At 38.8% G+C, this 16,865-nt stretch overlaps 1 protein-coding gene across 2 annotated transcripts in view; it reads left to right on the top strand.

Annotated features, from left to right (window-relative positions):
- GBE1 (1,4-alpha-glucan branching enzyme 1) overlaps positions 1 to 16,865 on the top strand; it is a 150,894-nt gene that overhangs the window by 104,837 nt on the left and 29,192 nt on the right. For both annotated transcript variants that reach the window (XM_081907874.1, XM_081907873.1), the window contains exon 13: positions 14,986 to 15,170. In XM_081907874.1, the coding sequence (XP_081764000.1) occupies positions 14,986 to 15,170 (185 nt within the window). The remainder of the gene's footprint in view (positions 1 to 14,985; positions 15,171 to 16,865) is intronic.

Below are 16,865 nucleotides of genomic sequence, written 5' to 3'. Positions count from 1 at the left end.
TACAATTTAAGAGGTATCCAGATCTTAAAGGGGTGAATTTTGTCTTACTTAACACTGTATAGATGATATTTCATCATTTCAGCACTTCTTCCCCTTTTTATTGCTTGCAGTTACTGTTTGTATTAAGAAAGTAAAAAAAATAAAATGATTGTTTCTTTGTTCAATGAGCCATTAAATATGTAACAATCTAGAATATGTAATAAAAGCACTCTTACTGTAGTTAACTTGATTGCTATAAATTTATTCAAAATATTATCAGTTTATGTAATTATGGTGTACTTTAAAAGCTGTGTTTTATAAATCAGCTATTCTAAAGCATCTCATAAGGGAGAAAGCAGATTGCAATGAAATACATTTTATTATGTATAAGCATTTTCTTTTTGAGGCTCTGAAGTGAGTCTTTATAACAAGTTTATAAAATGGTTTTGTATGCATTACTGACTTTGCTCATAATGGACGCTGAAGGGGGGAAAGCAATTTATTTCCTGTATTTCAAGCACAAAGCATTTTCCAAGGAAGGCTTCCAGCCTAGGTTTTGATCCCATCACAGATTTTTGTTCAGAAGCGGTATTTTTCGGATGCCTAACTTTTCATTTCTGTTGTGAGTGCTCTTACTAATCTCTTGAGATTCAAGGATAGAACTTGCTCTAGATACGTGCAAATAAAGTGAGGATACCACTATTCCCAGTCAGAGTCATAAAGGAAGATTTTGGAATAGGTGACAATAATCACACCATTTCTGGATTAAATAATCTGTATCTCTTTCATGTTTTACTGTGGAGGGGGTGAGAATGGGACCTGTAGCTCTCCAGAGGTTGGCTCAAGCTTCCATCAGACCCAGCCAGTATGGCTAATGGTGTGCTCCAAACAACTGGTAGGCTGTACTCCATTCCAAAATTCATATATCTATTTTCGAAAGGTAATGATGTTCTAAAAAGAGTATCAGTCACTTGCTAATGCCAACAAGATTAACAGGATAATATTACTTATGCTTCCTCAGAAGTAAGGCTTACCAAGTCGATTCATATTTGATCCTACGTAATAACTCAATATTAATCACATTTACAGTGGAACCTTGGTTTTTGAGTGTCTTGGAAGCTGAACGTTTCTGAACCCAAACGCTGAAGTAATTGCTTCCGTTTTCGAATGTGCCTTGGAAGTCAAATGGCTTCCGCTGCGTGTTTTTCCATTTTCTCAATAGAAATTGCCAGCAGCCCTTTGCGCCTCAGTTGTTGAATGTTTTGGAAGTCGAACAGTCTTCTGGAACGGATTTTGTTCGACAATAGAGGTTCCACTGTACTCAGAAGTAACTCCTATTGAATTCAGTCAGGCTTATTCCCAGGTGGGTGAGTTTAGAATTGCATCCTAAATAACTCAATGTTGCATTCTCTTCACATCAAATCTATTAATTTATTGGCCACTCTTAATTGTTCTGGATAAAGCAATGAAGTGAATTGATTTCTCCTCCCCATATTTACTCAGTAGCATCACAAATGGCCTCAGGCGAAATGCTATAATCAGTTCCACCCTGAGCAGCTTTGCATAATCAGCTGCATTTTTGACCTTATGTACTGGAGACATGCCATATTTGGAAGGTATGCCATGGTAACATCATAAAGAGTTATCCTCTATTGGTTGCTATGGAGTTTGAAGGCCGGATTCATTTCCTTGTAAGCCTTAAGCCTTTCCTTCTTTCCTTCTCTCTGAAATTTCCAGTAGGCTTGACAGTGTGTGTGTGACAGAGTGACTTTCCTAGTCATCATTCCAGTGACCTGATGTCTGGTTTCTCTGCTATTCGTTCCCTGCCCTCCTCAGTTAAATGCCATTCATCTTTATAGAATAACTTTCATTTACTATAATCCTAAGGGACGCGGGTGGTGCTATGGGTAAAACCTCAGTGCCTAGGACTTGCCGAACGTATGGTTGGCGGTTCGAATCCCCGCAGCGGGGTGAGCTCCCGTCTTTCGGTCCCAGCTCCTGCCCACCTAGCAGTTCAAAAGCACCCCTAAGTGCAAGTAGATAAATAGGGACCACTTTATAGCAGGAAGGTAAACGGCGTTTCCGTGTTCTGCGCTGGTGCTGGCTCGCCAGATGCAGCTTGTCACGCTGGCCACGTGACCCGGAAGTGTCTGCGGACAGCGCTGGCTCCCGGCCTCTAGAGTGAGATGAGCGCACAACCCTAGAGTCTGTCAAGACTGGCTCGTACGGGCAGGGGTACCTTTACCTTTTTACTATAATCCTGATAAACAAAACAAATACCAGACTGCTGAATGAAGCCAGAGCAAGATGTTCTGGTCCTTCCTTCCCGACTAGTCACCATGATGCAACAAAGCAAAGGTAACCCGAAGATTAAATACGGTGAGCCCACAAAGACTTTGGCCATCCCAGCTGCCATTACACACAATGTGTTTTGAGTTTGCATGAGTTTGGCTTTAGGTGCAATGCCTGGAATGTAAACCCAACCTCCGCACACCCCTGGTAAATGCTTAGTGAAGAACAAATGTTAAAAGAGTTAAGCAGCTCTTTTAAAGCCTAACATAGGGTGGATGAAGTGGAAATGAAAAATGTATTCTGTGATTTGGCCTGTTACATCAAGTTTTGCTTTATTGTTGTAGTAGTCTAAGCAGGAGTCGGCAATTTTGTCCTTGGTTAGCCTTCTTCCTCAAAACTGCTTTCTATTTGATATTTAGGAATTGTTCCTCACCAGCTGAGTATACCTTTTTAAAAGAAGGCCATTTTTCACAGTAACTTGATTGCTCTATGCTTGCCACTGCGCAGTTGTGTGTCTCTGTGTGTTTCAAAGGGAATACTGCAGCCGATGTGACAGTGTATGTTTTGCTTTTTTAGAATTTTAGAAGACAAATGTTCAAAACTGTTTTTCCCTCTAAGCAGGGAGGGGGAAGCAGAGAAATTATTATAGCCAAATTAATTTAAATGGAATCTGAATTTAATGTGAGGAAACTTATTTTATATTTGGGCCATCTGCTGCTTTGGCAAAACTTTGTAACTATCGGGCTTGTTGCCATCTTTATTGCTATAACTTTTTATCGCAGTTTCTTTTCATGAATAGAAGTTCACCTGGTAATTTTTGCTCCCACTTGCAAGAGAAAATATTGCCATTTGAACTTACAAAAAAAGGATAATTTTATCCACAGCAGCAATTCTGATCAGAGCCATCCTTCCTACAAATGACTGTGTTTTTCATTCCCTCCCACTCTTGTTTTGTTCCTGTATTTATAGGGCAGTAGTTTTGCCTTTGTATGTTCTGTGCACACTCATGTTGTATTAATACAGAGCCATAAGTATGGGTTGCAGGGCAATTACAAGATATTAAGCCTTTCAAGTTTGTAGCAGACCACTGGTAAAGCATTTGATGTATTATCAAGTTAGAGCACCGCAATTTTGACCCACTTGAGAAATAGGGAAATATAAGGAGAGAGCATAAATTTAGGACTGACTAATAGCAACTCAAAAGAAAAGAGAACTAAAATGAGATGTGGTAGATGATTATGATTCAACCATTAATTCCAAAAGTAAGAACATCTTTTGTGTGTGTTTGTGTGTGTGTGTGTGTGTGTGAGAGAGAGAGAGAGAGATCAATGGTTTTTTAAAAAAAATAATAGTTTCTTTATTTGCATGTAGCTGAGGTTGACTTTTGGAGTGCCCCATGTAAACAGTTCCATGTTCAAGCAATAGCACAGGATAGTGTTGACCTGAAGCCCACAAAGAAGCATTGAGCAGGTTGTGTCTCTCCAATTATCTTGTTCATCCTCTCCCTTCAGACACAACCTGCCACCTGAATGTAGGAGGGACTATTTGCGGGGCTGACTGTGTGAGATCATTTGTTTTCCCTTTTACATTTATTGTTGACATGCAGAGGGCCAGGAGGCCAGCTGATAAGCCCCAGCTGTGTTGTCTCCTTCCATCGGCCCGTGCTCCGACATAGATCAGCGACCCGGACTTCAGAAGCCAGGGCACGCTATTAGCAGAGTGTATTGCGCACACAGAATAGGCGTGAGGCTTGTGAAGTCATACTATTACTACAGATTTATTAATCATAAATAGGAACAAAGAAACATGTCGTCTCTCTCTCATGTCGTCTCAGAGAGAACAGCAAAAAGCTATACACAAACGGAAGTTCCCAGCATACTGTGCTTGAATGTAAACAGACATGTGACGCACAACAATCTCATGCCTGTTCCTTAAGGTGGAATGGAAATGTCAACATTTATATCCCATACTTCTCCCATTGTGGAATCTCATTTGGTGTGCTGCATGTAAGTGCAGTAGAATAGGACCCTGGGAAATGTGCTGTGGGAGCACGTTGTTGGATATGTGTTGTCTGTTTGTTCATTTCATTATTTCATTATTATTTTATCACATCTATACACCAGTTTTACTTGAAGGAGCCGAAAGTCATATGCATCATTCTCCCCTTCTTATTTTATCCTTACGGTAAGTGACTGGCCCAAGGGCACCTGAAGTGGGAGCCAGGATCTGTGTCTCCCCAGTCCTATTCCAGCATTCTAATTGCTACATCACCACCTCTTGGGGGAATATATCTATATCTGTACTGAAACATGGTCTAAAAATGATAAAATAAGAAAAGAAAAGAAAAAGCTGGCACATGCTAGAGACGAAATTGTCCAGTAAATATTGTGAGTGTAGCAGATGAGGCACAAAACTCTGTTCCGAAACACATGGGCTGAATATACAATTTGCCCAAGTGACATTGGAGTTCGCTATTTGGGACCTTCCATCAAACAGCTGTGTTAGGAAAACAAATGGCCCCGATTTTTCTTTCGTCTTTCTGTAGCAAACCTGATTACATGAAAAGTGGCGAATGGACTAATGTCACTTAACAGAACCGCATCGTGTGACTCATCAAAACCCTTTAATGCTCTTTCTTCAAAGCATTTCCTTGTCAAAGATATAGAAGAAAGAAGATAAAAGGGTTTGCATCATGTAAAAAGCATACACTCCACCAGAATTGCCTACAGAGACTGAACGCGATAACGTTCTGTTAGTCCTTATGTAAAATAGTTGATACAGTATCTCAATATCCTTGGCTGTCAGTGTATGAATTTACCTTCCATTTCACCTCTTTTCCGACCCTTCTTTGCCCCTTTTTATCTCCCTGCTTCTAACTTGCTTCAAAGTTTTGTATTCCCTCTTGTCTCTCTCCAAGTAAACATGCATTGCATGAGACGCTTGGATAAAGGTTCCTCCAATCCTGTTAAAATACAGTGTTTTATCGCATTGTTTTGTTAAAAAAAATTATAGCCAAGGTAACATTCTGCACTCTTTGCTACTGCTTGGTTTTAAAACTATATTGCAATTTTGTTTTGGAAGCTTTCATAGTTTAGGATCCAAGGGGTTACATTAGGGATTCTCAGAGCCTGGAAGTCTAGTGAGATATTCCCTTATGAGATGTTTCCTATTTCTTTTTTCCTGAGGCGCTTTGAGAGCATTTGTCAATTTGGGAAAGTCAAATATCATCCGGGACTCTCTGAGAACAGGAACTAGGACTAAGAAAGCTTACTTTCTCTTGACTGCCCACCAACTGTGATAAGTTGCAAAACTCATTGAATGCATGAGCCTTCTCGCCTGGTTTTCTGGTGATTAATTCTAGCCATAATTATATGGATTGCTCATACTGTCTCCTGGAATTTTAGGCAATGTCACAAGTGTTTGAAAGTGTTGCAACACTATAATAGTTGTTATATTAAATATTGGAAGGGAAAATGTAGAAGAAGTTGGGAATTAAAAACAGTAAGTTAATTGGGCATCTTGTAAACTGATAAGCTTTTACCCTTGTAAATAATGGGAGCAGCTTTAGTTCACATATGTTTAAAAACACACAAATTTGCTCAACTTCTTTAAGCTATCTCTAACCCTCACTGGCAAGGGAAAAAAGCATTTCAAGCTTTTAACTTCTACCTTGCTGTTATTTATAGCAATCATTTTTGGGACAGCTTTGCCTAAAAATCTCATGTTCTTGTTTTTTTAAAAAAAATAGATGAAGAAAATATATTTCAGCTTCTCCTGTACTTTGTATTTACTGCTGAGCCATGTAAATTCCTGCAAATGGATGTATTATACATTTTCACTGTGTGCTTAGGTTTTTCTTCCTGAAATACATCTTGACAAGATGACACATTGAAAGGAATCAAATAGGATGTCCAGCTTCATCTGATATCCATGCAACATGGGTCATTTGTTTTGGTTATACATGTTGTTTTGTTGCACTTATATTTAGAAATCTCATTATAGGCTCCTTTTATTGTCTTTTCAGATGGAGTAATACCTGTGGAGTGTAATTGCAGATAGACAATTTTCTTTCTCTGCAGTAGTTTTGAACTTTGTATTTGATAAAATTAAGATGCACTCAAAATATGGATTTAGTTCTTTGCACATTTCCCACAATCTCATTGTGCAGCCCATCCCTATTGCAGCAGTCATCCTAAAGCAGTAGGATTGGTTTGGCAAAATGTCTTTCTTTACTGTCAGTATAAGCATTTGTTTTGTTTTTATCTGTGCTACTCTATACTATACAGATATGTCATCTAACTTCGAATATCCATGAAGAATTATTTAATGTTTGCCTTGTAAATTCTTTTGCTGAGAGGTAAGAGAATACAATAAAAATTTAAATGCCTTTCTGCTAAGGGCTGAAATTGATGTAGTTCTAGAAAAAGAAGGCATCTCCTTCCGAAATGTAGGGGAGCTATATTTGGACAATTTTCATTTGCTCAGTAAGATAAATGTATTCATCAAATGCAAGAATTTTATAAAAGAAATGGAAAAAGAGTTCCCCCTTTACATTTTAAAAGGCATATCATTCAGTCCAGAGCCTATTGTGTATCAAATTGTAATATATACCCGAAGCTCCTGAGTAAGAGATGCTAACTGTTGACTTAAATGAAGGAAGACGTCCATGCATAGATTGCTTTGCTAGGAGAGCTTCATGAGTGCTATGGGCCTTGAATAAGGGTCGTAGACAGCATTCTTTTCTTGCAGAACGTATCAAGTTTCCTCCCTGAAATCTCCAGTTAAAAGGACTGGATCAGGTGAAAGACACTAGCGAACTGTGTTCCTCAGTTCATGGTAGGTGACAGGGATGATAGGAGTTGTCCAAAATATCTTGAGGGCAGTAGATTGGAGAACGCTGGAGGGATTATACCGAATTAGATGGACAAAAAGTCTGACCTGGTATCAGGCAGACTCACGTGTTTATTTTATTTATTACATTCAAATCTCAGTTTCTTCCAAGGAGCTCAAGGGGGTATACATGTTTCCTCCTCCCCATCTTATTCTCACAACAACCCTGTAGGGAAGGTTAGGCTGGGAGCAAGTGACTGGCCCAAGCTCACCTAGTGAGCTTCATGGGAGTTTGTGCAGTGCTCTTTACCTGTAAGATATTCCTGGGGTGATGCAGTTGCCAAAGCTAATGAAAATATATTTGACAACACTGAATATACACAAATGCTATCTCCAGTTTTTTATATTTTTAATTACTAAACAGAGTAGTTTGTATCATAGACAAAGAGTGGCATTTTTAAATGGCATGTTAGTACTGACTCAGTTGCAGTTTTTTGCATTGATGCTTTCTGGCTCACACTGGATTTTTTAAAAAATGACCAGGCTCTTTAATTTATGGGACTCATTCCACTGTGTACCTGTATGTACAAGATGACGGTTCCATGACTAGTACCACCCACATTACTTGATACTTACATATATTTACCCGCCTTGCTAAAATCAACAACATGGTAGAAAAAAAATGACAGTCATAACATTATCTGTTTCTATTCTTGCATGCCCATTTGCACAGAAATGGATCTGCAGATACATTATGGCATCTTCTATTACTGAACTCTGTGTGATCAAACACAAATTTTCATGTACAGAAGACAAAATAGTGGCTCTTACCATTTTCCATACTCAGCAGGATCCCAGTGAGGGCTGCACACAGGGGCCCACAATTTTAAACTGTCTGACTGAACCCATAAGGGAATCATTAACTAAGATAATTAAAATAATAACTAAGATAATTATTTTAAAAAGTTATACCTGGTTGAAACATTGTTTAATTCGTGAGCTGTTGGTGCAGTATACGCCAATGAATGTTTGCTCAAAAGGTGTTTGTGTTCAATGGTGGCTATTTTCAAAACATGTGAAGCATCTTCAGAGGAAGGACTGCCTGTAAAGCCCAGTAGTAAGCAGATGTTTTTAGATGACCCCCAGCATCTAAATAATGCTGTGAAAGATTCCTGTTTGAAACTCTAGACAGCCATTGCATTTCAGTATAGATGAGCATGGACCAATAATCCTGCCTTTTAAAAACAAGAATGTGCTTTAGATTTTTCTGTGCTTTATTCTATGGTGCCTTTAACGTATGTTGTTTATTCATTATCGTAAGTCAATTTGGGTTGCATTGGCAAAAGAAAAAGAAAAAAGTGACGGAATAAGTTTTAATAATATGAACATAGGCCAGTGTATATAGGATTGCAGCCTTAGTCATCAGTTGTTCTTTGCATTATGAGCATTAAGCGGTAGTGTTTCTCTCTTGCCCCCTGGACTTGTAGAAATATGGTTTTAAATGTTTGTTTGAATGGTAGTCATATTGAAATAGCATGTTTTCGTTCAGCACTGGCATATTGCTTTAAATGTTTGTCGATTTATAAAGATTAAGCAGTGGTTTCATAGAATCTGGGACACATTCCAACTGCAAGCCTTACTTATTAAGGATTTCCCCATATCTTTATTAGTGAAGTTGGAATTAGAAATGAAATACCTTTTGCAACTAACTGGCTTACCTTTGGTATGCTGCTGAATTGTGCGGAAGGAAAAAATGCCCACAAAATATCTACCTAGTTTTGTTTTACATTTTAAAAGTCTTTATGAGTGTTCCTGCTACAGTAGTGTGGTGGAGAGAGGTTAACCTCTAGCAGGCAAGATAAATAAAGTAAATTATTTTCCTTAAAAGGTTTTTAAACGATTCAGATACAGGGTGGTGGTGAAGGGAGAGGATGTATCTCTGGTCTCCAGTGATAGCGAGACACTACCCAAAACATGCCCTTGGCATCTGCAGAACCACAATCCATAAAGCCCTACAGATTGCACTAGCTGGGACGGAAATCATGTCTTCCCTTTATCAGCAAGTAGCAGATGGCGTGCTTGGGAGAAATATGATTTCCCCACAACTGTCATACTATCTTGGGGAAAGTGGTTGGGATTCTCCACAAAGTCTATGCATTCTTCATGCAGTAAACTAATTTCCTTTAAAGGCCCTAAGGGGATTGAATGCTCCCTCCGTTTGGGAAACTTCCTGCATCTGGCGCAAGATGCATTTCTTTGCTCTTCCCCCTGACGCATTTTTTGTCATCATAGTCCTTTTAGACAGTGGTAAACTCTATTTATCAACAAGAATGTATCGCTTCCCCATGTCAGCTTTGAAATAAGTGTGAAGTATTGCGCTATATAAAACGTTTGGATTTAGTAGTTGCTTCGTGTCTGAGGGTTTGGGGTGGGTTGCAACGGCATAAGAATCAGGATATAAATTATCCTGGCTTGTAATTTTGAATGTCTGTTGCTTCATGAATATTAATGCATTCATGAAGCTTGACATCTGTCACTTGGGATGTTCAAAAGTTTTCTATTTTTAAAAATGACAAGTTTAATGGCTCTTTTTAGAGCCAGCTAGTCTGGGGGAGTTTGCTGGAATATCTTGACAGGGTTGTTTTGCACATTTTTTGCACCAAGTTGTGAAGCTCCCAGATAGCTTTGTTGCTTGTCAATTTTGACACCTATTTCAGTCCTCTTTGTAGTATAATTAAGTATCTGGTGGATCCCCGGGCTATGTAGACGTGCTGATGGCATTTCTAGATGAACTGCTTTCTCAGATCAGTGCTGCTTTATGCTTTTCATGTTAACTATATATTTAAAGAACTATATGACGATAATAGCAAAGAACAATGCAAAATCATTTGGCTCTTGAATTGTAACGATTTCTGTATTTTCAGCACTGTGGCTGCGTTAAATAAACACTCATCATTTTCTAAAGCACAAAAATAAGTGCCTCTTGTTTCAGGAGTACTAAATCACTTGTAAAGGTGTTGCCAGTTGAACCATCCTTATCCTGCTTTAAATTTGCAGCCTCTGGGAAACATAACCTGATATTGGAAAATTGCACTAGAGGGCCATTCTAGATTCAAAGATATTTGGTATGTTCCATCAACACACTGTAGGTGCCTCTGTCTTGGCTTCAACTCTAGGTAAATTCATTTCTAAATCCTACTGTTTAGGCTAGTATCAATCCATAGAACACTTACAATTTTATTGAGATGCTGGTAGCTTACTTACAATAGAGGTCTACATTGAGACAAAAACATAACAAAAAGCATAGCCTTCCTTAATAATCTTCCTGACTTTTCTGGTCAACAGGGCCAAATGCTCACTTTCAGGTTTCAGGATAATGGATGCCTTGAATCCTGGGCATATTCCGGGGTAAGAGGGTTGTCTACAAATGCAAGCATTATAGAATCAGCAAAATTTCAGGGACCCAGATGTGTTCCTTAAAAAGATCCCCTTAGCTCATGGCATGAAAGGAACTGCAGAGCATTACTTGTCCAAGATGCCAGATGATCATCTTTTTCCACAGTCCTAACAGGCACTAACAAAGGACTGTAATTTTATGCAAGAGTTTTAAATGTATTTTTAGTATACCTTCTAAATCCATGACTGGTAAATTGCCAGCACCATGTACTGCCAACACTAATACACAGATTCCCTTACAACTGCGCATCAGCATGGCTGTTTTTAATATATCAGTTTATTCATTGATGTCTGCATAGAAAATCGTAATTCACAAATGCACATATACACAGTGGTATACTTCAATTAATTCCTATGTGAAATTAATATTCATTATAGTTTTGTGAAATAAAAGCATCTACTAATCAAAATGTTAAGCTAATGGAGTTTTCTCCCCCACTCCCAATTAGTATTGTTGTCTCACATTCCATCACTTGTAGCAGCTGGCTCGTTGTCAATTTATAGTTTGGACCTTTACATAGAAGTGGAGGGAGGAAAAGAAATTAATTACTGAGAAAGAAATCCCAATAGTACTTTAGTGCTCAGAAATCTTCAGTTACCCACTTGTTAAAGCTGCTGGTTGTGCAAGAAATGAAAAACAAAAGGAGAATCCTGCAGATATTTTTCTTGAAGGCTACCATTTGTAAGTGACAACCACATAAGCAGCTGTGTGTTTGTCCATCTGTCACAGTATTCCCTGCTGTGACTAACAGTGGGCAGAGACTGTTCACATCACTTGTTACCTGGTTATTTTTTAAAAAAATATGTTTTATTAAAGATTTCTTAGTTTACAAAAATGCATGCATTGTGTCTTCTACAGATCAGCTTCGTTTGTTGTGAGACAAGGAAAGAGGTGGGGTGGGTGGGAATGCTTCTAGTATTCTACTTAGTGTACAGTGGTACCTTTGGTTACGAACTTAATTCGTTCCGGAGGTCCGTTCTTAACCTGAAACCGTTCTTAACCTGAGGCACCACTTTAGCTAACGAGGCCTCCCGCTGCCACCGCACGATTTTTGTTCTCATCCTGAGGTAAAGTTCTTAACCCGAGGTACTACTTCCGGGTTAGCGGAGTCTGTAACCCGAAGTGTTTGTAACCTGAGGTACCACTGTACGTGTGAGACTTTGTGGGTTCTCTTTCTATTTACTTGTTATATTCCCTAGGTGGTGAGAGAGGTTGGGGGTGGGCTACTTGATTCTTTTAAGATGAGATGCCAGGGATTGAACCTAGGGCCTTCTGCTTGAAAATACTGCATCAAGTACTGAGATATTGCTTCTATCCATTGGCTGGATCCTGTGATAAAAACCTACTGTGGTGCCCATGCATTCCAGGGAACTGTAGTATTGGCTTGAAGAAACAGCATTCTGGTTTAGCTTGTCTATGTGTTTGCATCTTACAAATAACACATGGGCTTCCAGAATGCTGGCATGTGAGGGTTTTTTGGAGCGGTGGAGTGGGGAGCAGTGTTGACACCACATTGCTGCTCTGGGCTCCTTTAGGAGTAAGGCTGGGGTGCAAATTTAATAAAATAAAAATAAAATTATGTCTTATACTATCTTCCCTCTTATAAAGGATATTTATTGTTTTTCATTATTTTGCTAAATCTTCTAATGGCCAAGTGCAGAATAAAGACTACAGGTGCTTTGTTCAGACTTAAAGCTAAACTGTACTTTATCAGAATGAGCCTTGCTCACTTTAGCCTGCTCTTCAGGAATAGCCACTGGAAATGTAGAAGCATTGGGTTCTATTTTTAATTAACCGTAGTTCATTGTTATGTCCAAGCCTGGGCAACTGTGGTTTAGTCATGCCTACTTTCAATAACAATAATTTATTGAATTTATATACCCGGAGGGTCTCAGGGCGGTTCACAGAACAAGATCAACATAATAAAAACCACAATATATATACCGGTAATCAAAATAAAAACAACCCAGCAACACTCCCCCCCCCCCCAAAAAAAGAGCCACATTTTAAAAGGGCATAGGATGTCAATCAGATCAACCAAAGGCCTGGTTTAAAAGGAACATTTTTGCCTGGCAACTAATGGTGTATAATGAAGTCGTCAATAAACTATAGTTATGATTAATTACAGTTGGGTGTGATTCTTCATTGGGAAATGGAAACAAAAATTCCCAATCTCCTTGTGTCAGTGCTGAATGAGGAGAGGTGAGTGAGCAATGACAAGCGCAAGGTTCATGCATATAGCATGTTCATTTCAGGCTAAAGTTTAGGCATGAAAGGCTAAGTGTTTACTTCTCAAAACAGCCAGAATCACAGTTAAGTTTAAACTCAGTAGCCTGGTTCACATTTCATGCTTAGCAAAACCATGGTTGAGTGCAAATGTGCAGGATCTGGGAGAGATCACAGCCACGTTGCTCCTTTCTGGCTGCTGTGCTACACTAAGCTAAGCTGTTGTTTTTGGTTAGTTTATCATTCAAACCCAGCCTTGTCATCTAGTTTTCCTGGATAAGCCCTAAGCCATAAACCCAAAGACAAACTTTGGTTACAACTTATGGTTAGTCTGGAGTAACCGTGTGCGAGGTTTTATTTGTATTTTTGTTTGTCTTATTCGTATTTTTGCTGGAAGCCTCCCTGGGTGATGGGGGCAACCCAGTCAGGTGGGTGGGAAATTATAAGTAATTATTATTATTATCATCATCACCATCTCTGCCACTGTCTGTCTCCTGTTTCCTCTTCCCCTCCTAATGTAGCTTCTCCCAGCATCATTTTCTAGACAATCCATGTGTACTACATTTTTCTCATGCTTCTTTTCAGAGATTAAACCTGAGAGTGTATTCTTTTTAAGGCTAAAATGTTACGTTGATCTGAAATTCTACAAGACTTTAAATTTTTTTTATTTAAGCTACCTTTTGTCTTTTATACCTGTCTCCAAAATACATGTTGTTTTTCATTCACACCACTCAAGTCTTTCCTAACCTTACCTAGCACACATGAGATAGGAATGTGTGCATACATTGTATATAGCACCCATCTGAATTTGGATACCATCATATAATACCATTTTTATATAATGAGGATTCTTGTTTTGATTTGATGCAAATTTCACTATCATACTCTCCCAACATTTTCATCATATTTTCAATCCATTATTAGCCCAAGGTCACTTTCACTGTTTTTCTGTGATTCAGGCACAGTACTTCATACTTACGTTAGTGTTTTGTGATGGTTTGCTTTTTTCTGAATGTGGAGCTTAATGGCTGCATATGTCAAGATGAAATTTAATTTGCTGCTTGGTGGTTCATTTACAAAGTGGCAATATTCAAAACTATTTGTGTTTTGTGCCTTGTTTTTGCTTTCTTTTATGATGGATTTTTTTTTTTGGCCTAGCTAATATTTCTAGCTAGTATGAACAGTGTTTAGAAACATATTTTTATAAGCATAGATTCTCCCACAACTGTCTGTATTTTTCCTTTATGGTTCCTAATTATGAAAACCTCAGGGAAGGCTCAAATGAAAACTCCATGCATGAATTTAGCATTCCTCTCCAAGTTGTCTTTCTATTTGAGTTTATGAAATAGATGTCTTTCTCCACAACCTGGTACCCTTCAGATGTAGGTTGGACTTCAGTTCCCATCAGCTCCAACCAGCATGGTCAGTGGTTGAGGATGATGGACATTTAATTCTGCAACATCTGCAGACCACCAAATTGGGAAAGACTGATGCTCGTTTGTGGGCAAGAGGAGAAGCCAACCAATCTAATGCATCTGTTGGATTCAAAAAGCAAACATTGTTAAATGTGCTGGCCTGATCATACATTAATATTTGGTTTATATAACATCCTCAGATTAAAACACACTTTATTTCAATGTCTGAAATATGCAGGAGGAAAGATTCCTCCCTCTAACGTCATGTAACACAGTTCTCCCCATGTTGGGATCTCCAGATGTTGTTGGAGTCAGCTAGCATGGGAGAGAATACATTGCTTAGAATACTTTTGCAGGCAAGTCAAACAAGCCACTTGCCAATTTTTTTACTTTAGATTTCACTTCTCAGCTGTTCATAGGATGATTAAAGTGCAACTTTTTCAATGTCCACAGCTCTGGTGACAATGGAACACTCACCCACCCAGTAGTCTCTTGTCTAGTCTCTGATCTTCTTAGTGGATCATTTGTTGCTTTTAGGACTCTCAGAGTCAGCACTGTCTTTTTTAAAAAATGTGGTGTCTTGACCCTCCACCGTTGGCATGTGGCCTCTGGAAAGTTGCCCACTCCTGGTTCAAAGACCTGAAATCTTGCATTAAAAATATTTAATGAAAAATAGTTTAAGTATGTATTTTTAAGAACTATGCATTTGAATGTGTCTTGGAGAGGTGTTAACTATCACAGACGTATTTATATTGTATCTCTTTATCTTTGTTTTGTTTAATATAGGTAACGAGTTTGGGCATCCAGAATGGTTAGACTTTCCCAGACAAGGCAATAATGAAAGCTACCATTATGCCAGGAGACAGTTTCATTTAGCTGATGATCAGCTTCTTCGCTATCGATTCCTCAATGAATTCGACAGAGATATGAACAAGTTGGAAGAAAGATTTGGCTGGCTTTCATCACCTCCGGTAAATTATATACATTAAGTTTTTTGCATTTGCCACAAGTATTGTGTATGTTTGAAATTCTAATAGTAAACTGCATTTGAAAAGAAAATAAAACAATTTCTTATATTCTGCTTTCTCCTTTTAACATATTTTCAAAACGTATGAGTGGTGATGTTGTGTTCATATAACAATGAAAAACAGTCTCCTGTTTACCATGAAAAGAAAGATCTTTTCTTTCCCCTCCATTTGATATATTTTATTTTATTTATGCCCAGTAATAAAACTGTCTAGATTTCATCTAATGTTTAAATTATTTTGACATATTTGTTTGATAATAATAACTGTGCTTATTTTTAGAAAATGCTTTTAGCTTTCAATAAATTGTTAAATGTTTGTCATCATAATGTCAATATTCCACTTAACTTTAGAACTAGACTGCAAATAAACTCACTGCCAGGTTCAGTTATTGTGCTACATTTCTTGCTTTCTTACTATTCTTAGCTCCCATTAGCAAGCTTCATGTTGCCCAGTAATTTACTTAAATGAGGAACACTTTGACTGTTTTCATATTATGCAGCCTTATTTGTAAAATACTTAAGCTAGAGGTATTCAAATACTGGTGGAAGGGAATAGGCAAAAGGTGACTTTGCATCTCTCTCTTGCATTTGGCAGCTTCCTGCAAATCATATGCTAGAAATTGGGGAGCTCTCCTGAATAGAGGCATGCAGGGGCTGAAGGGAGAACCCTGAAAATCAGGCAGCAACTGAGTGTGAAAATTGATGAAATCATTGCATCCAACCATTCACAATTGAGTCAAAAATTCTACTTATATGCCATTATTAAAAGTATTTTCATCTGTTCCACACAGTGGAGAAAGACTTGCTAATTATACATCTGGAGAAAAGGCGGCTGAAATGTTGATATCTGCAGGTGGTTTGCATAACCTACCAGCAGTGATTAGAACAGCATGGTAGAAGTGTGGCTATTCCATTGGCAGGGTAGTGAGGAACAGAATAGTATCTTTGCTGATACTAATGTTACCCAACCGTGTTACTCCTTCCCCCACCTAAAAGGTAGCATGCGAACTCCTGTGTGTCATGGAGAAGCCATATTGAATCTGTTCCCCACATGAGCATTGAACCAGTTTTTAATGCTATCCTCCCAACACTGCTGTCTCTGCCGCTTGGCAGTGTGATGCAGGATGGTGGCAAGGTTGGGACTGCTCAGGCACATTGCTGGGAGCACTACTGTTGTCAGTGCGTCTTCTCATCCCCAACTTCACCTTTGCCCAGCTCTAAGATCTTGGTAAGTGTCAGCAATATCAGTGTCAGAGGGCATCTCTGTGGCACCACTCCTTGACACTGGCTCATCTTGGATGCTGATTTGGGGAGGAACCATGGTATAAGCCCCTCCCACCTGGTACAGCCCTTCCCTCATTATTCCACCATCTTGGCTACCATACTGTGAGAGTAATGTGAATACCAGGCCTTATCTAGGAGAAAGAGGCTGCTGCTATTAGTCCATAAAACAACTAAGTGGCATATTATACACAACATAATTTAAGCCACAGAGATGTGGAAAGGGACAGGGGTGAATAAATGACCATGAAATCAGTGGTGCAGCCCTATGTGCATGGTATGGTTGGAAAATGGGCAACTATATGTTCAGAGGCAGTATGCCACTGAATACCAGGTGCTGGGGTGAGTCCCTTAATTT

This window comes from Podarcis melisellensis (assembly GCF_964234715.1).
Source record: "Podarcis melisellensis genome assembly, chromosome: 4".
Taxonomy (NCBI): Eukaryota; Metazoa; Chordata; class Lepidosauria; order Squamata; family Lacertidae; genus Podarcis; species Podarcis melisellensis.
Note: the sequence above shows the minus strand (reverse complement) of the source record. Positions and strands in the feature narration are given on the sequence as shown.